The 25,422-nt window shown below is 42.9% G+C and overlaps 1 protein-coding gene across 1 annotated transcript in view; it reads left to right on the forward strand.

The window, feature by feature from the left end:
* Positions 1-24,104, forward strand: part of LOC146863978 (uncharacterized) — a 42,307-nt gene extending 18,203 nt beyond the window's left edge. Inside the window, exons 5-9 of the mRNA XM_085629963.1 lie at positions 11,292-11,445; positions 15,295-15,404; positions 19,224-19,337; positions 20,062-20,208; positions 22,534-24,104. Coding sequence (XP_085486089.1) covers positions 11,292-11,445; positions 15,295-15,404; positions 19,224-19,337; positions 20,062-20,208; positions 22,534-22,668 — 660 coding nt within the window. The 3' untranslated portion in view covers positions 22,669-24,104. The remainder of the gene's footprint in view (positions 1-11,291; positions 11,446-15,294; positions 15,405-19,223; positions 19,338-20,061; positions 20,209-22,533) is intronic.
* The last annotated feature ends 1,318 nt before the right edge of the window (positions 24,105-25,422 follow it).

The raw sequence follows: 25,422 nt of genomic DNA on the forward strand, positions 1-25,422 counted from the left end.
TTCAACCTTCTTCTCTGAACCATGTCTAGAAAATTCTTCTCTTCTCCCTTCAAACTGCAAGTTAAATTGTTTCTAAAAACATATTCTAAGGTTAATTCTTTGGTTTCTAAAAAAATCTCACCTAAAGTGTTAGCTTCTTTTGCAGAATTCAGTGCTTTATTCATAGGCAGTTGCCCAAGAATATTATCTACATTAGACATATTATAATCTAATTTCCCTAATTGATAAAATATACTAATTAGCACACTACAAGAAATTCCATACGTAGCCGGAAGATGATGATAAGTCACTCCTTCCGAAACAGAGGCAGGTAATTGCATGCAAACGTAGCAATCCCTTACTTCCATTGTTTTTACGTACTCATACAACAATTTAGAAAAAACATTGCTAGAAAAATCATTAATTGACCTATCCTTATGTATATGTATATTGCTAGTTCTAGTTGGTACTATTTTCTGTGAACTTTTCCCTATATTAGTTTTGTTCTCAGTATGACCTTCTAAAGTGTCTATAGTGACTCTAAATGAAATCAATAGAGCAAGTACGCTCCAAAGCAGCATTAATAAACCTGTACAGCAGCAGCTTATCTTGCACCATCTTTTCAGAAAGGTACATCTACTTTTATTATTCTCAGTGTTAGCCATTCTGTTAATTTTGACCGTGTCTTTTGACTTAGCCTCTTCTACTCCTCTACCGAACTTTAAGGGCAGCAAGTACCCAACAGATTTTTACAATCTACTAGTTTTAAAATTGCTTCTTTTCTTTTCCCCTCCAAGTGATTTTCCTTGGATTTACTCAATTTGGATTTTCATCACTTTTCACTGTCTCTTCATCATCATCAAACTGTATCAGGTCCTGAACATCCGTCTCTTCTCCAATGTCGGACAAGATAACTCTCAGGATTCCCACAGCTTCTTCTTCAGCAACCTCTTTCAGTAAAGCCTCCTCTGGACTTCCTTGACTGTCTGCCTCTTCTCCTTGTTCAGGCAGTGCCACATACGTCCATTCTGGTGACTTATACCTCTGGTTTGGTTTTCTTATTCTTTTAGTTTTCTCAGGTATCTTTGTTTCTAATTCTGTAGTTGGATTTTGACTAGACACTTCGTTCACTTGTTCAGCTTTAGAACAGTTAACTCGTGTCAGTCTATACCTCAGTCTCTTTATCTTATTCGGCCAAAGATCTCCTTTAGCATTTCTCTTTTGTTTTCCTTCTTTATTGTTTCTTTCTCCAAGCCAAGTTCTCTTTCTCAGAACTCGTCCTCCATGTATCTCATTGTCACTTTCATCAGACTCTGTCTCAGTTGCCTCTTGTTCATTAACAGTTTTCTTTTCCCCAAAAACTTCCTTTTCCCCAACAGTCTCTTTTTCCACCAATTGAGATTTCCCTACTTCTGTCCCTCCTCGGGTCGCCGACACGCAATCTTCTTGCTGTCTACTTGTCCCTTCACCTAGCTTGTTGTTGATGTTCCCTACACCTCCTCTGGGTTTTTCCGCAATCTGTCCCTCTCTGTCTTTGTCTGTCCCTTCTTTTTCTATGTTTATCTCCGGCGGAACTTGTCCAATTTCCTCATTTGATTCAGGTATCACTTCTGTTGGAATGTTCTTTTCTTTCCTTTCTTTCTTTTTGTGTTGGTCACTGTTAAGTGAAACCTCAGGTACTTCTTCAGAATCTGAACTCGTCTCTGTGGTTTGCACTGTTCTTTTCAGAACCTCTTCTGGTGGGATGAAAATTTCCCTTGCCTCACTTTCCCCACTTTCGGGATTCTTTTTCCTTCTTACTGTCTCGCTGTCTGCATCATCACTAGAATCTGATTCTTCAAAGTATTCTTTTCCAGTACCATCTCTTGGATTTGGAACTCTCAGTGTGTGGCTTGCATGTATCCAATTTTTCACTCCAGCACACTTCACAGCAGTCGTTGTGGTCAAGATGACTTGTCTTGGCCTTCCCCACCTTGGAACCAGGCAATTCCTTCTTCTGTGGACTTTTATCCTTACCCAGTCCCCTTGGCTTAGATCATGTGCTGGTTTCTTCTCAAGGGTGGTGGCGTCTTCTCCAACCTGGTGAAACACAGAATGAACTGCGTCAGCCAGGCCTTTACAGTAATCCAAAATCATGTCATCAGTTATAGTCATCAGCTTGTTGACTGGTACAAAGGCATGTCCCATAGCACGTCCCATGATAATTTCATGTGGACTCAAACCTGTTGTTCTGTCTGGAGTAGACCTAATGGTCATCAGGACTAGAGGCAAGACATCGGGCCATTTCATTCCTGTGGCTAAGCACATTTTGCCAATTCTGTTTTTGATTGTACCATTTATTTGTTCAACCACACCAGAAGCCTCTGGTCGGTAAGCACAATGTAGCTTCTGCTGTACACTCAATGCTTCACAGATTAGACCCATGATTTCATTATACAAATGTCCTCCTCTGTCTGCTTCAATGGTTACTGGGAACCCATACCTTGGGATAAACTCTCTCAACAGTAATTTGGCCACTGTTATCCCATCATTTCTTCTTGTTGGATATGCCTCCACCCACCTTGAGAACAAACAGACCACCACCAGGACATACCTCAATCTGTTGACTGGGGGCATTTCAATGAAGTCAATTTGCATTCTTGTGAAGGGTCCTCCCTCTCTGCCTATTGTTCCTAGGCTCACCACTGTTTTCTTTCCAGGATTGAATTGCTGACATATCAGACATCTCTGACAGAGACTTTCTGCTATCAGCCTGAACTTTGGACTGTACCAGGTTTGCTTAAAGGCTCTTATCATAGCATCCCTCCCCAGGTGTCCTTGGCCATGATACATCCTTGCCATTGTTGATAGCATGCTATTTGGCATGACTGGTCTTCCATCTCTATAGACCCACACATGATCCTTCTCTCTAGGTGCACAACCTGCTTTAACCCAATCTTTCATTTCCTCGTCTCCTGCCTCATCCTGCAATTGCTTCACCTCCTCCCATGTTCCCACTTCATTAGTAAACATCAAGGAACAAGAAAATATTTCTCTTTCTTTACTCTGATTAATAGAATGATTGTTTCTTGCACAGTATTGTGCTATGTCATTGGCGAATTTATTTCCCACAGTAACAAAATCATCACCTTGACCATGAGCAGCACATTTTACAACTGCTAGTTCTTTAGGCAGCTGTATCGCCTCTAGCAATTTTCCAACCACTTCAGCATTCTTTATGGGAGTTCCACTTGAGGTCAGAAAACTTCTTTGTAGCCATAGCTGGCCAAAATCATGGACAACTCCGAAGCCATACTGGCTGTCAGTCATCACTGTCACTCTCACCTTCCTCCCAATCTTGCAGGCTTTTGTCAGTGCCACCAATTCTGCCACCTGAGCGGATTTAACTCCTTTCAAAGGTGATGCTTCCACAACTCCTGAAACTGTACACACAGCATAAGCTGCACTCAACGTTCCTTCATCCGTTCTCAAGCAAGATCTATCCACAAACAACACATGATCACTTTCAGGCAGTGGCAGATCTCTTATGTCTGGCCTTGGCTTCGTACAATAATCAAGCACATCCAGGCAGTCATGATCAACTTCATTCCTTATTCCCACACATTCAGCATCAGGCAACAGTGTCGCTGGATTCACATTCACACATCTCTCCAGAGTCACATTTGTTGCACCAAGAATGACTTTCTCATATTTAGTCAGCCGACTATGAGACATGAACTGTGTCCGGCTCCTTGTTAAAAGGATTGCCACATCATGAGGTACAAATACCCTTACAGGATATCCCATTATGATTCCCTCACTTTGTTCCAGACTTTTACAGGTAGCAGCTACTGCTTTCAGGCAACCTGGTAAACCCACGGCTACTGGGTCAAGTGTTGCTGAGAAATAGGCAATTGGCCTTCTCAGGCGTCCATGTTTCTGGATTAACACTGAAAGTGCACATCCATTTCTCTCACTACAATACAACTCAAATTCTTTTTCATAATCGGGCATTCCTAGGGCAGGATCTTCACATAGTCTGTCTTTCAGCTTTCTGAACGCAGCTATTTCTTCTGGGTTTAGTTCCAATGGGTCTTTCACCTCACTTTTGGTCAATTTAATCAATGGTTTGGCAATCAGGGAAAAGTTACGTATCCACTGACGACAGTAACCCACCATTCCCAGGAACATTCTCACTTCTCTTTGTGTCATTGGGGCTCTCATCCCTCTAATGATTTTAATCCTGTCAATGGTCCCTTTTCTCAGGCCTTTCTCAATGTTATGTCCCAAGTACTGGACTTCTTTTTTGCAGAATTGCAATTTGGCTGGAGATACTTTTAATCCTCCATCTGCCAAGTGATTCAGTAAGGCTATGGTGTCTACTTCACAGGCTTCACGGGTTTTTGATGCCACAAGCAGGTCATCAATATACTGGACTAGGACTGACTTTTCGGGCATTGCTAGACTTTCCAGAGATTTCTTCAGCAATTGATTAAATATTGAGGGGCTTTCTGTATACCCCTGTGGAATTTGGCACCATGCCAAAATCCGCTCTCCAAATCTAAATGAAAATATTGGCTGGCTGTCATGATGCAATGGGATTGAAAAGAAAGCATGACACAAATCAATTACAGTATGCCATTCTGCATCATGGGGAATCTGATATAAAATCACTGATGGATTTGGCACAATGGGACAACATGACACAACAATCTTGTTAATTTTTCTCAAATCCTGTACTATTCTGAACTTTCCATTAGGTTTCTTTAGTCCCATTATGGGTGAATTACATGAGCTGCTCAATATTTCTCTTAACACCCCCTGCTGAATCATCTTCTCAATTATGGGTGTTATTCCTTCAATGATTTCAGGTGTCAGTCTGTATTGTGGAATGTTTGGGTAAGCCACTCCATCTTTTACAGTAATCTTTACTGGATCTACATTTCTCATCAGACCCACATCCTCTCCAGTAAAATCCCAAACTGCTGCTTTCACTGTCTGTTTCAATTCTGGGGGTAATGCATCTGGATTAAATATTGCATATGTTCCCAGAGCCTCACATTCCCGGTTATCCATGGTCATTCTATATAGAACATCCTCATCTGGTGTCTCAAAGGTTATTCCATCTGGAGTACAGAAAATAGTGCAATTCATTTTGCACAGCAGATCCCTGCCTAGCAAGTTCACAGGACTAGTATCACACACCACAAATCGGTGCATTTCTGAGAATTTCCCTATTGTAACCCTTACTGGTTCAGTAAGTAGAGTTTTAATCTGTGTGTTGGACACACCAACTACTTGGATTGCTTCGTCCGAGAGAGGAAGATTCTTTATATCGGCTGACCTGACAGTTGATCTCGTGGCTCCTGTGTCAACTAGGAAAATAACACTTTCACCATTAATTTTCCCATCTACAAAAGGCCCTGCCTGGTCTATTTCTAGAGTTGCGCCAAGTACGCACTCCTCCTCCTCTCTTCGGCACCGTCAGAAGTCTCCCTCGGAGTCGCTTCCCTAATTTTTCAACCAGTACTGAGAAACAGCGCTTGCGCGTTTTGGTTTGATTACCTGTTCTTCATTGTAGAACCCCGACTCTTGGCTGTACTTCTGGGATCCTCTTCTCTGTGGCAAGGGTGGTTTTGGCACCTGATTCTGCTGCTTATCAGCCTTCTGCTGTTGCCGATGCTGACCACACCCCTCACTCTGCACCTGTGAATTCAATGATGGATTGTCATCATTAGTAGACGGTGGATTCTTACACTCGGATTTCCAGTGCCCTATTTTCCACAGTTGTGGCACGGGAAATTCTTCTTGGCTTCCTCTATGTTTCCTTTCCCTTTTCCTGGACTAAACCTGGGTTTATTTCCTGGGTTATTTGCTTGTTCACCCAACTGAGCTTCCTGTCTTTCTGCGACTTTCACCTGTGCCCACATTGCCTTTTCTTTTAGCTTCCTCTGCTTTGCCTCAATCTCATCACTGAAGTATTTTTCATGTCTCAGAATCTCATCAATCTTCTTGCTCTGCCAGTCTACGGTATGCTGCCTTATCATTTCACTGATTTCCGGCCGCAAACCGTACACAAATCTATATACAAAATGGCTCAGGTCCTTGTCACCCAGATGTTCATCTCCACTGAACTGTTTGAAAGCTAATATTAATCTTTCATAATATGCATGGACTGATTCTTTCAATTCTTGATGTGTTCGATCTATTTTAACCCAATCTGTTTCCTTGGGGGGTACCTTATTTTTCAAGAAGGCCATAACCTGCTCATACTTCTTCATTACCTCCGGGTCTGGAGCTCCTGTCTTTGGATCTCTTGGGTGTTCCTTAGTGGGCCAGTCTATGACTATTTTACATTCTGCCCACAGGTCTGCTGGTACAATTATATCAAACAGACTATTCAGGTCAATCCACAGTACTTTTGACAATTTCACAAATCTATCGACCTGTCTATACCACTCGACGGGCTTCTCCCTTAGTCGAGGAAAATCATTTGTAAAGGATAAAATATCCTGTCTGGTCCATGGGACATGTACATACCCACCTCCTGGAATCTCTCTCATGGGGTAAGCTGTCACTGCCTTCTCTTTTTCTTTCAGAGGGAATGTCGAGTAAGTTCTATCTGCCCCATCCTCTCGCTTTCGGTACCATCTGTCTTTCCATCTTTCTACATCTCCCCATTTCTTCAGCAAAGCAATCATTTCCTTAATCTGTCCTGTTCGACCTGCATTGTTCAAATTCTCAATGTCCTTATCTGTAAAATCCACTCGGTAAGGCTTTTGTAAAGCTTTTACCTTGTCCATGTCAATTCCCAATTCATTGGCTATTCCTTTCAACCTGTCATGTATGTTCTTTGCTCTCCATGTGATGCTTTTGCACAAGAAGAGGATCTCCCCTTCCTGATAATTTTTCAGTGTTTCTGTAGGGATTGTTCCTACAATCATCTCCTCCATTTCCATACGTAGCCTAGCTACATCAATTCCCTGGGATTCTTTGTCTTTTTTCTGCAAAGTTTTCAGCCAATCATTCAAATCTTCAGCAGTTATCACAGATTTTTCTGCACCCCCTGGTTCTGTCACTCTTTGCGGTTCTAAAATTGATCCTCTGTTCCCTTCCACACATCCAGAATTCAAACTTGAGTTAGTCTGCACACTTAATTCTCCTCCACATATGGTATGTCTCCACTGATTTTCTCCTGTTCTCCACTGTGTTTCTCCTGCTCTCATTTCTGCCTGCTCCGGAGGAACAATCAATCTATTGCCCACATATGGTACTGTCAAACCACTTTCGCCTGTCCTCTGCTTGTCAAAAATTGGCATAACCGGGGCTATTGTCACAGGCACTGTAACTGCCTCAAGATTTTTAGTCAGTTCTCTGATTTTCTCTGTCAGTTCAAAGGTAGTTCTTGCTAGTTCTCTGGTCTTTTCCTCCTCAAGTTCATTCTCTCTTTCTATCTCTCTCTCTCTCTCTCTCTCTCTTTCTCTCTCTCTTTCTCTCTCTCTCTCTTTTTCTCTTTCTCTCTCTCTTTCTCTCTCTCTTTCTCTCTCTCTATCTCTCTCTCTCTCTTTCTCTCTAGCTCTCTCTCTTTCTCTTTCCGCCAGAGAACAACTGCTTTTCAATCCAGGGGTGGTACCCTCTGTTTTAATAATCCGCAGGGTGTCTCTCATCGGGGTCACTGCTGTTCCTACCTCCGGTTCTCGTCTATACGGGGGTGGTCTTTTATAGAGCATGTCCTCTAAGACATCATCATCAGACTCATTAGCCCCATATCTCCTGGGTTCTATATTATGTTCTTTCTCTGTACACTTTCTCCCTTCTGACTCCTCTGCTGTTCTCACAGGATATAATCCCTCGGTCATACTGGCATCACGCCACCTTCTCATCCGGTCATGATGGGTTTCACGATCATACTTTCGCCCAAACATGTACCTATAATTCCCTCCACTCCTCTGCTTTTCTCGCTCATGTACTTCATCTTCCCATTCTGTTAATGCCTCGAATTGCGTCGGCCTAGGCCGAGGCTCTAGGCCCATCATCCTCTCCCGTAAGTTCCTCATTATGGCCAGGTTAAATGAGTCATGTTCTGGGAAAGCTAGAACTCCATCTTCCTTAGTGTACTTTACCCAGTTGTCTAACCAAATACAGGTATGATACCCATATTTCGCAACCATGAAGGATGCGGGGGTTCTGATCGGAGGAAGTAACTGTCCTTCCCTAGTCACAATATCTTTATCCTTGTCGAACCAGTTCTTTACTTTACTAAGCAAGGATTTATTTTTCTTTTCCTCAGCGTGGTAGTACATTTTCTTATTTTTGCCCAGCTACTTGTTCTTTCTACAGCTGTACGATCTCCCGTCCAATTGCAGCGCGACTCACACTAACGCACCAATCCTGGAGCGTCTACGTCACTGACTCAGTCCACGAATCCCAGCGCGACTCACACTAACGCACCAATCCTGGAGCGTCTACGTCACCCTGTATGTCTTCCAATCCCTGCGCGGCGTACACTAGCGCACCAATCGCTGGGCTTCCCCTGTTCTAACCCACTGTCCAATCACAGCGCGGTCTCCCTGACGTCAGCAGTCGCTGCAGTCGCTTCTGCTCCTGTCTCACGTCTACCCCTCCTTTACAAAACTACTCGGTAGACTTTGTTTCAACTTCTACGAGTCTGTTAGTTACAACATACAAACATCTCCATTGTCTGCTTCGCTAGCCACAGAACAGCAAAAGACCTTTCCCACGAGAATTCTGCCTTTCCCGAGAGCAGCGCTTACCTCTGCCCTACTACAGAATCGTTACTTCCGTTGATAAGGTAGCACATCCCTCTACTTTACCCTTCTAACAAGCACCAATTAACTGTTGTCTCCGGAATGCTCCTAAGAGTTTCACAATTAACCAGAATGCCTTCTCATTCACGCACTTTCATACCAGAAAATGTAGTACAATCACACAGAATTCTGTCTTTCCCGAGAACAGCGAACAGTCTGTCCTACTACAGAATTATATTACACGTTAACAAAGCAGCGCTTACCTCTGCCCCGTCCTTCTAACAAGCTCAGAGAATACCTATTACCTTTCTAGTGGTAAGCTTTAACGGAATGCCATACGGATCCCTGAGACCTAAGACCAGAACTTCACAGATAACCTTCGCTATCATATATACTTCTCTCACACGGAAAATACGTTTCTAATGGCAACACACGACGATGCTACCTCCTCGAACCCAGACAATGCGACGCGCAACTTCAATTGTCACACGTTTTCCCCTGTCTGCATACAGGGCCAACAATCCCGCCTTTTTCTGAGAACAGCACTCCCTCTGTCCTACTACGGAATTGTCACCGACTCCCTACACGACTTCAACATATAGTGTTAGTACAAATATCAATCAATAATCAACAAGCCTATATACACGCAATTTCGCCAGATCAAGACAATAGTAAACCATCATTCTGCTACCAAGAAACTGGTGCAGATTGGAGCTTCCGAATCCCCTCTACTTCCACGGACGGAGTGATCTCACAGTCACACACGCACACACACATCACACGCTGGTGAGGCCCATTACACCAACATTCATCCTACCACTCTATCCGTGCTCTGTATAAGGAGAAACACTTTCAATACTACCTATCCAATCTGCATGTACTTTGAGGTCAATGGCATCTACTTAGTTGCTTTTAAATCTAGCGAAAACATATCAAAGAATACACAAATAAATTCAATAAACATGACCAGAAATAATCACCCGACACAGAGATTCAAACAGAATTATTTGTTTATCTAAAATTGTAAGAAAAGCCAATTAAATGCAAATTAATTTCTCTCATATTTACCTATTCTGTCTAAATGTCAGATCCTAAGTCAGAACCGGTCCTTAGTAGAAGAAACAGAGTTTCCTGCCGTCATGTAGAGTCACCGTCCTCTCCGTCAGCATAGGGACCTCGGATCATCAGTTCGGGAAGAAGTGGCGCTAGACCTCTCTAGCCTACTAATATTTATACTAAAATTTACATTCTGTAAAGTAACAATTCATTGTTCTGATCGGATGAATGGCGGAAATAATGTCATCTTGGTACATTTGCGCTACAGTGCGAGATTTTCCCACACTTAGATTGTCCCAAATAATGAATAGGAAATAAAGATGTCCATAACTAATTCGATACTTTTACGGATGTCTTTTCTAGATAAAATGTATCCCAGTCGTGGGATCATTAGTTCATAAGTTCAGCATTCATTTTAGAAGCAAATTTTCATGTTCAGGTGCTCTTGGCACTCATCCTGGATTTGTCGTCATGATCATGGCTTTTCAGTTTTGTCGAGTGGGCAAGGTCACAGGCAGCGCGAAGCTTCCTTGCAAAATTTTCCATCAACTCAAATGCAGTCTGCGGGTGGTAGCGATTTTCTGGTAGGCCACATTAGTCAACTTAACTGAAAATAGACATAAAACAGAATAACTGCACGTAAATGATTATACAGTGTTATTCCCCTGCTAATACCCTTATGTGTGTGTATTTATCTAGCCATTTGCGACATCAGAAGCCATTAATGCATATTAATTATAAGCTCAAAACACAATAACATTACTTAAGCAACATCTATTTCTGTCAGTTTGCTCACCAACTTAGTTCACTTATTATTTTTAGCCATGCAATAGCATTCCCACATGTAATTTTCTTGTTAATAAGGTTGGTTAGACAATACTCGACAAACTTTTAATAATTAATAATTAATCAGTAGTACTATTAATTATAACATGCGAAAATGAAACAGGTATTTGGGTTTGAAGTAAAAACCCTGCTCCATCAAGTGACCAGGTCGTATGACGCACAGGAAACAACGGTGCACCTGTTTCTACCCCCCTGCACTTTTACAAGCCCATGCATTTATTGAGCAGTGCCTTGCTGTGCTCTCTGCAGTGCACACAATAACTCAGAAACTGATGCACTTTCGAAAGCGAGTCGCATAACAACAAGCACACGGCTGTGCCCTTCCTGGGTGAACACACCTCTTAGTGATACCACCATTGGAGTTTTGACCTCAGGCCAAACAGCCTCACTGCACTGTGTTGAAATTGATTCAATCGCCAATCAATTGGGATGTTCCACGTTAAATAAACATCAAATGTAATTGCCTCCGTTTCCCCGCAGCTTTTGTGCAACAGAGATCTGATAATCATGGCTACAAGGCATAAATCGCTCCCCAGTTAATACTGGTTGCAATAAACTTTTGTCATGTCCATGTCCCTTAGTCAGCAAACAATAACTGGAATGCATCGTAATTTTTTCACCAGACTTTTTCAAATAACGCAGACTTTGCGTTCTCTGTTTTAGCCACAAAAAGGCGTGGATTTTATCCGAACCTTCAAAAGGCCCAGAGAGGACCAAACTGTCAACCTCCCTCCCAACCTGGTGGAACTCGTCCAGAATGCCAGTTACCTGCAGTCCCCGGATGAGCAGGTCTGGAGATACTTCTACGATCTGAAAGGTAAGAGGAGCCAAGTAAGCTGAATTAGAAGTAATACATATTTACACGATTAGTAATTGCCATAAAGGTAATGTAAGATTTGAAGGCAATTTAGGACAAAAAGCGGCATCATTTTTTTGGTGAAAACTTGATGCCATTAAAATGTATGGATATAGCTAAATTCGGCTACTTCTAGGCGCATGCCACCCACCCTCGAGGATGTAAACCACCACTAGACCTCCACCCCGGTCCCCTTCCATGGCCCTGATGCATTGCACAGCAGTCACTGCCAGAGAGGCCTGTTGGTGCAGGTGAGGTGCACAGGAACAGCGGACAAGGCTCTGACGAGGCTCTGAGGCTGCGGACTGCTCTTTCCACTGGCTGAAAGGCCAGAAAATAATTGTTTCTCACCAATAAGTTAAAGCGATTGAGTTATAAAGTGAGCATTTCTGCTTCGCAGTCATGACAGAGCATCTCGTTGACATAAAAGATTGAAAATATTTTTTTAGGTCAAGCCTAGCGCAGCGCACTTGCGCTGCTCTTGGGGAGGCTTCTTGTAAGCACTACAAACTTCCCACAGACTTCTCTGTGTTTTAGTTAACTCCCACAGATTTAATTGGCCATAGCGTGTGTGTCTTTCAAAAAAGAAAGCACACAAATGGCCGAAGGCGTGTGTTTGTCCCACCTTTTGTTGAAATGTTCCCTCCCATGGCCTTTGGGTCCCGGGAGCGAGCAGCGGCCGCATTGTTGCAGCTGCATTCCTTACATTCTTTGCAGTGCGGGCACACTACTCATGGTCTTTTAATACCGGGCGGCACAAAATACTTTTCTCCTGGCTGCTGTTGCAAGTATCTGCTGTTGCAGACAGGAATCACTTTTTTAATATTTGTTTAACCAGCACCTCATACAGCATATGCTGTTGCAGGCAAGAAACACTTTTTAAATTAAAAATGTTTTGGGGTCTATTTTTCTTGGGGCGGCACGTCTATGCATCCTAAGTTGCCGTAGTCTTTGGCTGGCTTCTTTTATCCACTCAGAGCGTTTTAGAAGCCAAGTGTGACCACGAAGAGTTACACTCCCTTCCTGATGGCGCTTTTCTTTAACAAGCAGCCAAAACTCCCGAGTGAGTTTCCTAGCGCTGTGTCATATAGAACCAGCCCCTTTGTGACTTCCTTGTTTCTGAGCGCTGCTCGCACTGACAAACTAACAAACTGGAGAAGGCGAGGTCAGCTGTTGAAGGGAGGAACTTACTCACTTCTTGCCGTATCCCCGCTTACTCAACTGACCGCTCACAAGCCAGACATGTCAGCAGGGAGCTCAAGTGGAAGAGGAATAAGCGCTCATGTCCCCTGCACCGTGTGATTCTCTGCACACAGGGACCCGTCTTGCGTGCTCCCTCCCCCCCTTGGCCAGAGTGCTTCAATGTAAGCTCACTTCGGGTGCTAAGAGTCCAAGGGGGGAGGTAGCGGGGGGCAGCTCACCTAGTCTGCCTGCTGTATTAGGATGTCCAGTCCCCACTCTTCAGCTGGGTGGCTAAGGTATGGTGTTTCTTGGGCTCAGTAGTTAACGTGTTTTTGAATGATTTAAGTTGCGTATGTAATTCACCTGTGCGGCGCCACTATCAATCTCTAACACAGCCATGCAGCAGTTTGCCGCACCCCCAGGCATCAACACAGAAAAAGGACGCTCAGGAGGAGCCGTCCGCAGCTTGCCACACAGTGATAGCCATTTGGGTTAGCACCCGTGACCTCTGCAAATGAGTGCTCTGGAAGGAAGGACAATTACCAAAAGGCAATAATTAACAAAAACATAAAAATACAATGATATAACAGAGTCTATGCAGACAGAACTATAATACACATGTATAGATATTTAATTTCGAAACTTTTTATCACATTACAAATAATATCAGGGTACGCATCTTGTGAAAAAATATGAATTTTTCTTGTTTTATTAAGCTGCTGCTTTTCAACATGGCTGTTAAGTATATCCGTACCAAGGGCCGTCTTGGTTCTCCATGCACCGTCCACATCACCACCCCATCCCACCCCAATGGACAACAGGAACTTTTATATGATGATTGATGAGCAGTGTAGTCACTCGCATCTATTCCTCTAACCTGCGAGTCACAATGAAAGCAAGATTGTGCGTGGTAATAAATATGAGTAAAATAGCACACCCCGGAGGCTTATGGGAAATGGAGTTCACAAACTAGTACTGCACACTTTTTAGGTTCACTTTTCAGGTGCTCCAGGCTTTCTCCAGAAGGTAGTTGAGGCTTATCAGACAGTTTAGTGACACATTAGGTAGTATGATAGTGTGCTGCATGGCTAAACACTTATAAGGTCCCAAAGGCGAGACCTATTGGCTATGCCAATGCTTCTATAATATAGCACAAACTCTACATGAAGTTATCAGAGCGCTTTACATGAGCACCAGTTGGGTTAATTCATTTGTGTTAGACTTGGGGAGATTACGTGATTTGCCCAGAATGACAGGATGTTGAACGCCTCTGTCAGACTCGAGCTCGGTTCCCCCGCTTCAGGGAGGGGTGACCGTTCTACCCGTTAGGTCACATCCTCGGTGGATGAGTCGATGCCTTGTAGATCCTCATGGCTAAGCGGGTTGAACTGAACTGGTCTTCAAGCCAAGTTCGAATTCCTGCGAGGCGACTTAGTTACCAGCCCTTCTGAGGAGGAGAAATTGTGATTTTGGGAAAATTACCTCTAGTTACTTCTGCGTAAATATGTTATGCCCAGTTTTATATGGAAAGCAAGTGATCACGGGGATGTGGGCGCAGTAGGCCACGCCACTGGCTTGTTACATCAAGTTTCACTGTTAGTAGTACGAAGGAGGGCGATCACCTGCCAAAATACATTTCCCTTTATGAGCCCAGGGGGCCAGCCCCCCAACCCCCTCACCCTTGTATGATGGTTTCTAATATTGAATCCCTGTTTTTCCAGGATCTTCAGCTCCCTTTTTTGTTTTGGGGAAGAACATTTTGAAGAGAGGTACCAGGACAGTGGGGCTTGAATCTCAGATATTCCATTTGGCTGGGATCAGTTGAAGGAAGACTGCTCATCACATTGTATAGACAACAATGACTCGCTATAGGTAGTGACGTGGCAAGGGAGCCATGGGCAAACAAGGAAAACTGTACCTAACATTCTGGCATGGTAGTTGAAGGCAAATTTGATTGGGGTGCATTGGCATCCACACACCCAAGGGCCCTAGTGCCGCTGCACCTGCTGCACCATTCAGTGTTTCATCCCTGACTATGGAGTAGCAGAGAAGAAATGGGCAGAAAACGCCGGGAAACTGGTGAGGGATTGTATAACTCACAACAAAAGACTCGAATACTTCAGTTAGGAATGAGTGCAAATTATAAACCAGAACAAACTTGAAAGAGTGAACATCTGGTTCATTAGGTGTCAGTATTCATTCGAAGTCTGCAGTACATCTAAAATAGTTTTACTGACTACAAATGGACCTCGCATGTCATGTATTCATGTCATGGTCTACTCTAAGCTCAGTCTTTTGGGGAAATGCTCCACTGAATTCTTCAGAAGCATTGGAGGGGGCATTAGAGAGGCAGGCTCATGGCTCAGTGGTCGAACTCTTGCTTCTGGGATACATGGCGAATTGTATGTTATAAGTAGGGCTCCTGGTTTTATGGTATTTAGTTAACATTTCCATCTGTATTTATCCATATAAATTTTTTGGCCATCTTATTGGTATTTATCCATATTTATTTTGTGTTTCACGAATAAATGTAAATATTTTAAACTTTCTTAGTATTGTCAGAAATTCTATGCGCTGCGACCTAGAGCAATATTGGTGTAAATTATTGCTTTTTGCCCATTGTTTAAGGTTCGAAGGAATTCCTGTATCCTGGAGGAATAATACAATGGGCTCGCTACCGGAAGAATGGGATTGGCCTGAATAATAATGAGAAGATCTTCAGCGACTCCCTAAATCAGGTAAGGATATCTGATTGTCATAAGGTTTGAATGTATTGGCCGCATCAATATGGATCCGCCTATCGAGGATTCCAGGCAATCATTTATGAAACTGAGGGCCATCATTAAGATGGGGTCACTTGACCATTCACCGCTCCCCCATAAAAAACATTCTGCGATTAGTCTTGTGCTTGACTTCCTTTTTCTTCTTCTTTTCTGTGACGCGCAACCACGCGCTTCCATTTTGTTTGGCAGACTCCCACTTCCCCATTACATCGATGGCGACCAGGCTATCATGGTTTCCTCCGCAATATGGTTTCTGCAAAATGTGCGCCTCACACTTGAGCCCATTGTACTGATTTTCAGCAGTTTCAATTATCTATCCGACTCAAGGAGGTTCAGCAAAGGAGTCTTACAAATTCCCAGGTGTTCTTAGGTCTGGCTTGATAGTGCAGATGCTTAGAAGACCTACTTTTATCAAATCTTTAAAATATATAGATAGAAGTCTTTGACTCCATCCATAGGAGCATTTCTGTCTCACCTCAATCTATTGGATATTTGTGTAGTGTTCCGTGATGACGTTTGGTATTTTTTGTTGAATTGGCTCGGAACACAAAAATATCGGGGCAGTTCATTGACTCTTACAGGTACCAAAATAAAACAGTTGGGTGAGACAATACACCACAGGGCTAACAGAAAATGGAAAATGAACAAAGAGAAGTATGGAAGAAGAACTTGCAGGGAAGTCTCCCTCGTAAAATAAGAAACGAGAGGGTCTTATGGGCGGGGGGGAGGGGGGGGAGGTCATCCACAGGCAAAGACGAAATGAACCATGGATGAAAAGGAGCTACTTATCCGTTCTAATTTAAAAAACAAATAGCTAGAATCGGCGTTCGAAAATAATTAGCGCCAGATACATCGTCAGAGATTGATCCCAAATTATTTGACCCAAAACTGAATGCACTAGGAACTATTTCCAATAAGAAAAACAAAATCGTGGTGCTGTTTGTTCCTTTCATTTCTTTATATTCTTTGTGCAGAAATAAGTCCCTTTTCAACTCTCTATCCCGGCAGCGGCAAAGCCGATAGGGTAGGCTTTAATGTGATTAAGAGCATTTGTTTATGCAGTGCATTGAAACAGCATTTGCAATCCATGTGTTTACATGCATTGGTAAATTAAAGCTAATCCTATTGGCTTTGCCAACGCTTGTTACACATAACCTTTCTTTTAAAAATACTGCAGTAACGGATACTCAGTAGCAATAGAATCTTGAATCCAGATTTTGGCTGGATGACGGCCATTCCAGTTCCACCTCAATGTGAAACAAGGTTTCTAAGGCCCATGTGAAGTAGATTCGATGGTGACTTAGAGGGCTGCAGTGCTAAATTATAAAAAATAAAGAAAATCAGTGCTGTGGCCCAAATGTTACCTTGGGAGCCAGAGCCGGTGCTCTGAATGCTTGGGTTGCTGAATATCCAGACTGCCAGGTTTTTATTCCATTCCGCCACCCTACACTTCCTGCCTTTTACTCTGGGAGGTTCATTTTCACCTCTACTTCCCCACCTTGTCACCATTTTTCTTTCTCTTCCCCTTTTTTCTCCCTTTTTCATTGTCGGACTTTGATGATTACAAAGGTCCGGGCCCCAAAAGTAAGTACCAGCACAAATTACACATTGGAAACTTGGGGAATTCAGCAATCTTTGAGTTGCAAGAATGCAGCTTTACATTTAATTTCAGTGCTCATGACATATCAACCAAACGTTTCTCCACAGTCGCGGCCCATCCTGAATCGCTTTACCATAAATCACATTTTTGAATGACTACATCTTGCAAAGAAATAATGGGTCCTTTAAACACCTGGTACACGTATAGTGTATCTAATGTAGGTTCTCAGACCCTTTCCTCTTCTTCCGGCTGTTTATGTGAGCAGGACTTAGTCTAAGGCCTTGATTACGATGGCGGTCAGACCTCACACCGACAGGCCTTCGGTCTGACAGCCCCATTATGATGCAGGCAGTCGGACCCTATTCGATCAGCGGACAGACTGCCGCCTCTGACAGGATCCTCTGAAGCTGACGGGGCGATGGTCGGAATTGCAATGCCTGAATCGTTGGGATTACAATGTCCCTTTCTGTCATCCTTTTCATGTCGGACAGATCGCCATGAAAATACTGTCAGAAACTGACTGGGGCACCAAACAGGGTCGCCGTCCATTGTGGGCCACTGTAAAATTGCCCGAGTGGCACATGCAGTGGCCCCACGCACCTCCATGCACCGTGTGCCATGCACCCCATGGTGCATGGCACACAGTATATGGATGTGTACCAAATGTTCCATTACACTGCGGCTTGTGTCGCAGCCTTTTTTCCGGGTCACAGCATGAGCTGCTATGTGTAAGAGAGCACTTTGCCACCGCCAGCCCGGCAGTCACATAATGCGGTGGTCAGATCATCGATAGCTTGTCAGGTGGTCTCCTGACTGCCACAATAGCGATCGGCGGTCCAACCAACAGCCATCGTAATCGAGCCCTAAGGCCAATTGCTTTCAAATGCAAAAGGATGACCCCCACGTGGCAACATACCTTGCAGTGGTGAGGTCCATCTCAGGGGCGAGGAAATATAAACGCATAACCTCACTGCTGATCACTCTAAAATGGCCGCCGTTGGAAGGAAAAGCAAAGTCAAGCCAGCCTGCATTGCCTACGAAGTGCTCCACAAAGGCACCTCGAACTATCTGACCCTTAAACTGTACATATCCAGAGGTCAGTGACCATCAGACACTCCGAATCTCTTACTGGGAACCCCAGTGTTCAGGAAACAAACAAAGAAGAAACAGTCATTGTCAGGAAGCGCACTGAAGATCTGGCCTTCATTACCACCTTCAATCAGACTAACCTCCTTTGAAGACTTCACAGTAACTTAAAGTCCTTTCTGCTTCAAGGTCAGCGGCGGCCGGCACAGGTAAGCACGGTGAGCGGTGGGGTGGTGAGGCGGGGTGTGCCAGCCGCTGCTGTTCAAGGCTGCTTCCCCTCATCATGTGACCTCTCGTCCCAGCATTGCCCATCGTACTTCCTCTAATGGCTACATTATGCTGCTGTATATACACTTCCTCTCTCTCACCCTTCACTGCCCTGCATTTACTTTCCCCAGCCAAGAGACTTCTTTCTGCCAGCCTTCCTTCACATACATTATCATGTGTTCTTTGGATATTGTTATCCTTGTAAAGTGCTCTGACACCAAGTTAGGTCTTGTTTGTGCTATATAAAACGACCTAAATTATTAATCAAATACCCAAATAACTAAATAAAATCTAATGCTACAAATAATACCTGGGTGCTTCTGAGCCCATTCCTGATTACTGCCTACTTTTCATGGATCAGTGTATGAGGACACTATTAACCAGCCTGATTGGAACAAACAAATGATTGCACCGCAGATGCAAGTCCCCCTAATGAATGTATATAAAAAACACAGACTATTTGAAAGAAACGTGCTCATCTGTAATGGGTCTGGGGTGTTGACATGAAGTTCCATCCCCTGTGCACACTTCAATTTCTTGTTTATGACAATTGGTCATTTCAAATTTCGATTTTACTCTTTAAGGATATATTGGAACCAGGTTTCCTCTAAGGTCTGAAGAATGATTGGGCAGTTCAGATTGCGGATTTACAGAGTAGACGTTTTATTGAGCTGCTGTGATGCAAACTTTGTGTCTCCTGTGTAGATCCTCTGACCTTTGATGACTCATATACGCAATCTGACTCTGCTGCATTTAATGGCTTCTTAAATCATATTATCTTGCTTCAAGTCATGCACTCATTATTACCTTTTTTTGTCTAGCATGCCGACTCTCTCACTCTGGGGACTCTCCGAATATACAGCAATGGCCTCCGACAGCCTCATTTCCACTTCAATGCCCATGAAATGGGATACGTCATCAGTGGCTGCGGGAAGGTGAGTCATCATTGAAGGCGAAGCTTAATTTGACTTCAAGCTGCTCAGGTTACAATCAATGACTAGCATTTTATTTCCAAAGTTGGTATCAGGTCACACAAAGAGCTCTTCAGTGGGAGCTCAACTGATACAGGCTCTTACCAGACCTGAGGTGCGTAAAAGGAAAGCAGGCGTGACATTGTAGGCTGGTGCCTACTATTTGGGTAGTATCAATTATTTTAGGAATTTAGAAAATTGACGTGCATGCCTAGCTGAAAGCTCTCCACACACAATATATGGGTGTTTTTATTCAATTTTACTTCCTGATAGAACCACTGAAACATTCTATAATTTGTGAATATGCACCTGTTTATGTTTTCCTAAATTTATGACAACTGGATTTAGCGAAGGGAGATGCTTTCCAGATGTTAGTGATTCAGTCGTTTTGGGTCTTCCAACATTAGTAATGTGCACTTCCCTGCCTCTCCGCTGGCATCACATGTGCCCTCGCCTAGACACCTTAGTGACAACAGCACATAGGACCACCTGACACCTCTTTTATTGCATTAAATGTGTTCCTTGAAAAATACTGTTAATGTGACAAACAAGTATAAGAGAAATAAGAAAAACATCTGAATGTGATTCCTAGATAAAATAATTCAAAAATATACACAGGTGATTGATTTAATTGTTTAAAATTTTGCATCTTTGGGTAATACTTATACCATAATGTATGTCCCTACAGATCGGGATTACTGGTACAAACCCCACAACTGACTTTGAGGTTGGCATTGGAGACGTGTTTTTCTTTCCTATTGGCACCCAACACTACATCAAGAGCACGTGCGACGAAGACTTGTACATGATTCTCGCCTTCAGCACTGGCAACCAGGTAAATACCCAAACTAAGTTTCAATAGATGACCATGCTTCAAGATACTATATAAGAGAACCTGGAGAGGGAGATATTTATTGAATCGCCACAAGCTGCAGTCTTGAGGGTGTAATCATAGACTGATTGCCTAGATCCCATACGGGACGCCGATGCGGGTCACGGTCTAGGCACAACAGTCGAGTCTGTTCCACACGCAATCGTGTTAGGAACTAGCTCCCTGACCCCGGCACCCTTGAGGCACGCGTTTCTAGCGTCGCTAGCACTTTTCCCTTCAAGGATTTCAAGGAAGGATGTTTCCCCACTGTAAGTACAGGAGGGGTTTCTAATTTAACCAAGGGTAGGGTACACCTTAGTGTGTGTAGACCGCCCTGGTTATCAATACCGGTCCTGACGAAAACCTGGAGATTTTTTCCACTTGGTTGAAACATGTAGACCACCACCCCTTTTTTTCACTGTATTTCACTTATTAAGATACCTTGGGTCAGGTTAATCCCAAACAGTATTTCTAAAAAATGTTTTAACATTGTCCAGTTGCTCTAGATTTAAAGATTCTTTACTCTTAAAGAGTTAAACTTGGCCAATTTTTAAATCACCTTTTCACTGGCACACACCACAAGAAAAAAACCAGCTCCACTGTAAACAGGCGTCGCAGCACACCCGGATGGCATTCGGCTATCCGGGTGGGACCCCGATGATGAAGCATGTCACCAACTAGGTTGGTGAGTGAGGGGTCTTCTAAATAAGGACAAACTCTGTCCTTTCAGTGCACCTCTCCTCAATCTGGAGGCACTTAGGTACCTCCTAGGGAGTACTCCTCATAGTGTTTATTTATATTGATCAAGGGGACCAGGAGTACCCTCCAGCACCCCCACATAGAATACCCTTTCTCTCTCTCTTTTTGTTTTTCTAGTAATCATAGACTGATCAGTATATAGTGGAGGAGAAACCTTCAGGAGTATTTTGGGGTGGAAGCAGCCAGCTTATGTTAGTGATGATACAAAAAGATGTAGGATTTTTTTGAGGAGACAGCAGAAGAATATGGAAGAGGGCATAAACCATTGGACGGCAGTGATGAGGAAGTTATCATTCGGACAGTGTAGAGAACTTCACTCATGATTACTGCTGAGTTGTGATACTATTGTTTTTGATCTATCTGTCTTATCTTTGAGGTGATTCCGCCATCATCGGGGATCTGCCATATCCTGTACTGCCTCTTGACAATTATAATATTGATTTTATATGTCTCTTTTCTAACATTGTAAATAGCTCTGATACCCGCAAGGGTCCTGCTCGCTCTATACAACACTTTCAAATAAATAAATAAATAAACAAGGAAGCATCTAGTGGGAGTCTGAAGAAGTCAGTAGGAGGATAAAAATGAATAAATAAATAAATAAATAAATGAAGGATGCGCTAGTATAAGCAGCCAGTGACAGGATGTGAGACAGAAGCCATTAGTGCGAGGGGTGAATGAGTGACTATGGGGGGGGATTGGAGAAAGAAGCAGTGAGTTGGGGAATAGCGAGGGTGAATCAGCTGGCCAGAGGAAATGGAGCAGAGAACAGTCTTTTGGAGAATAGGAACAGTAAAGCCGTCAGTAAAAGGAAGTGGAGGAAGAAGCAGTCAGTGGCAGCAAATAATAAGAACTGTCTGGAATTGTCTCGGGCAGAAGAAGTCACTGGATGGAGATGTGGAAGCCAATCAATAGCAAGATGGGGGAAAGTGGAAGTAGACAGATGTATCAGCAAAAAGCAGTGCATTTAATTAGACACAGAATAGGAATCGGTTAATTGCTTAATAAAGAGAGGGGCACACAAATCTGCCTGGGGTATTAGTGCTTTTGAGTTAGAAACTCTTGAGAAATAGCTAGTCAGTGTTAGACTTGGGTGTGTGTGTGTTGCGCAAACGCTTTACACATTGCCTCTGGGATACGCCTGTCTGCACTGACTGGCTACCAAGGGGGTGAGCAGGGGTTATCTTGGGTGTGTGACTCCCTTATCCTGGCTAGAGTGGTGAGTTCAGCCTGGCTTAGGTGCACACCCTAGCCAACCAGAAACCCCATTTCTAATAGTCAGAAATAATAATGACAATAATAAATATAGAAGCTACAAAGGATAAAGGAGACAAGGAAGGCAATTAGTGGAAGCAGTTACTGTAATGAAGAAAGTCTCAGGTCTTGTTTTGAAAGAGATGACAACTCCTGCAGTCTATAATGAATTTTTGTTGAATGAGCCTAAAAGAATCATTGTAGTTACCATTTTGTCTGACCAATGAATGAGTTTGGAGCACTGGGTTGTATTAACATTCTGGTTACCTTTGACAGCTTGAGACCCTTGACATGGATGATTACTTCCATGCCACTGCAGACCACATTCTGGCCCAGCTGTTTCTGAAGAAACAAGAGGAATTTAAGCAAATCCCCAAGTTCCAAGATGACCAAGCGGTGAACCTGCCGTAGGAGCAAACATTCGCAGTCGAAGAACATCAACATCATCAAAATAAGCTTTCCTGGATGTTTTAGTGGTGTCAAACGTAATCAAAGGCACCTATCACAGTTGTGGCAAAATGAAAAATCAGATAGCTTTCGTTTGAAAAGTGGAACACACCTGCAACATAAGCGACCAAGAAAAGACTACAACGGAAAGAGATTCTTAACCATGGTGAATGTACATGACATCACACCATTGATATCAGCATTAGCCAATCAGATTACTTGGCCACCATTTTGGAACTTTGAACTTTATTACAGACATTGTGGTCGGCGCTGAACAGTGTGGAGAGAAGGTGCTGTGCACTCTTATCAGACTTTTCTTTCCACAGTCGACCAATGTAAGGACTTAAAACCCACAGTAACGCGTTGAGTGAGCAGCAAAGGGTTGGGTTTCAGCCTTTTTCTTATGGTCTCCTTTCTGTCAGTGATATGCTGATGTAGGAGTTGAAAGAGAGGCCCTAACAAAAGTGCAGAAGTCCAGTACAGGTGCTTGACATCTGTTATTTGGGCCTATGGAGAAATGTGTTTGTTGTAGAACACATGCCTAACAGAACAGGGAGAAAACCCCACTAAAGTTTCACAGGCACCCATGTGCTGTATGTAGTTTTTCTACATGCCGCAGTCTGGTAGTCTGTATATGAACACTTGTATGCCATATTGGTGAGAATAACAGTATTGCAATAACTGATGTTAATTTACAAAGTGTTGTAATAACATTATATGTATTTATATAGGTAGGTGAAAGATATGTATCCTCCGAAATGAGTGAGTGGAGAACTTGCATTACTGCTTGCGGCTACTTCATTTATAATCATAGGACTATACTCACTCAGCAGGGAAGATAAATATGTCACTACATAACCCTAACCGGTGTATGTAATATATTTATGTATCTGATACTTAGACATTTGGATACTTTTGGGTTACATCAAATATTCTATAAATAATGCACTTTCAAAGAAACTTTTCACTTGGATAGGCACGCTAATACAGCTTGCAGTGAGTTTCTGACACTTTTCTTCAATATTTAAAGTTTGCTAAATATAAGCTAAAGAATTATCTCATAAAACTTGCATTTAAAACAAATTGTGTTTAGTTTTAAAAAGAACCTATTAGTATTAAATGTCCGAGAAAGTTGGACCTCAAAGAGTAGAAATAAGTGTATTACTAAAATTCATAATATTTGATGCAACTCTTTATTTGGTTCATAAAAACATATAAGGTTTAAACATCTATTGTAATGTTTTATAATAACCAATGGCATAGAATGTTTCAGATTGGCTGATTATTGTGTATACTGCTGTATCTCAATGAATGAAATGTACTTCTTGTGTCATATTACTTTAAATATAACTCACGTCAAGATCAATATCTTCTGGAATAAAAAAAATATTTCCTTTGAATTTTGAATTTTTTTATTTAATGTGAATTTAGTGTGAAATTGCGCTTTCAGAGATAGACTTACTGTTTGACAATGTGAAAGACAACCGATGCTGCTGTTGCCCAATAAAATCAAACACTGAGGCCCTGATTACGATGTCGGGTGGAAAGCCTCCGACCAGCGTTCGGAGGCTTTCCGCCCGACATGGTTGGTTTAAAGTCCGACCGCTGTCTTACTATGATGGTGTTCGGCGTTTAAACCTGTGGGGGAGTCTGACGTGGTTCCGAAGTGCTCAAGGATCCCGTTGGTCGGTCAGAAAGACAGCGTAATCCCTTATGGACGTGGTTTCCGCTGTCAGGATTATGAGATCAGTTTTCAACAGCCATTCTATGTTGAGCTTTCCGACATGGAAAGGCTGTCCGAAAGTGGCATTGGGGCAACCCCTGGCCCTCCTCATATTGCACTGGTGCCGCCCTCAATATCCCTGCACCGTGTGACTGGCACCTCACACTTTTCAATGGGAGCTTGTGCGGTGGGCGTTTTCAGCCCACCGCACAAGCTCCCATTGAAAAATTCAAATTTCCAACTGCATTATGGGCGGTCACATCCTAATTGGGATTGCGGAACCACTGACCTGTGGTTGGGTGGTTCCTTTCCCGCAACAGCGTCCGCCCGACATCGTAATCAGGCCCAATGTTTAAACTCAAAAGGACTGAAGAGGGAACTTGACCTACTAGAACTGTGACTAGCAGGCCACAAACATGTCTGCAGCAAACACTTCACTCACTCAGCCACCATACCAACCTAGGAGGGATTTACTCTTGGTCAATATGATATTTTGTTCTTTACTCCGTTACTCAGGCAATACAATCAATTTATTTCTGAGTTTAAATGGAATTATAATTTCACCTGTGTGAGAAAGTGGATTATTCGTAGGAGTGGATTGAGGTCCACCACAAGTATGATAGCTACTGTCTTGTGTGGTCCAGTTGAAGATTTTAGTAATGTAAACTTTAGCACAACCCCTGGTAGCTATGGCACAGAGTAGGCAGGCTTAATTTAGAGAAAGTGAGTAAAGAATTTAGGAGTACAAAAACAGTTAAAGAGTGTTAAACACAACACAATAAAAATCTCACGCCAATTAAAAAATAGAGAATAATTTAATGAACAAAGTAAAAGCAAAACAATAAAAATCTAATTAGGGGAAGTGAGCATATGAATTTTAGAACACTTAAGTAAAAGTAGCACCAAAAAGCACTGTGCCGGTCAACTAGTTATGGTAAACGGGGACCTCTGTGCCATTTCAGGCCAGCCGCAATGTAGCACAGGTCAGATACACC

This window comes from Triturus cristatus, chromosome 2_1, assembly GCF_964204655.1.
Source record: "Triturus cristatus chromosome 2_1, aTriCri1.1, whole genome shotgun sequence".
Classification (NCBI taxonomy): Eukaryota; Metazoa; Chordata; class Amphibia; order Caudata; family Salamandridae; genus Triturus; species Triturus cristatus.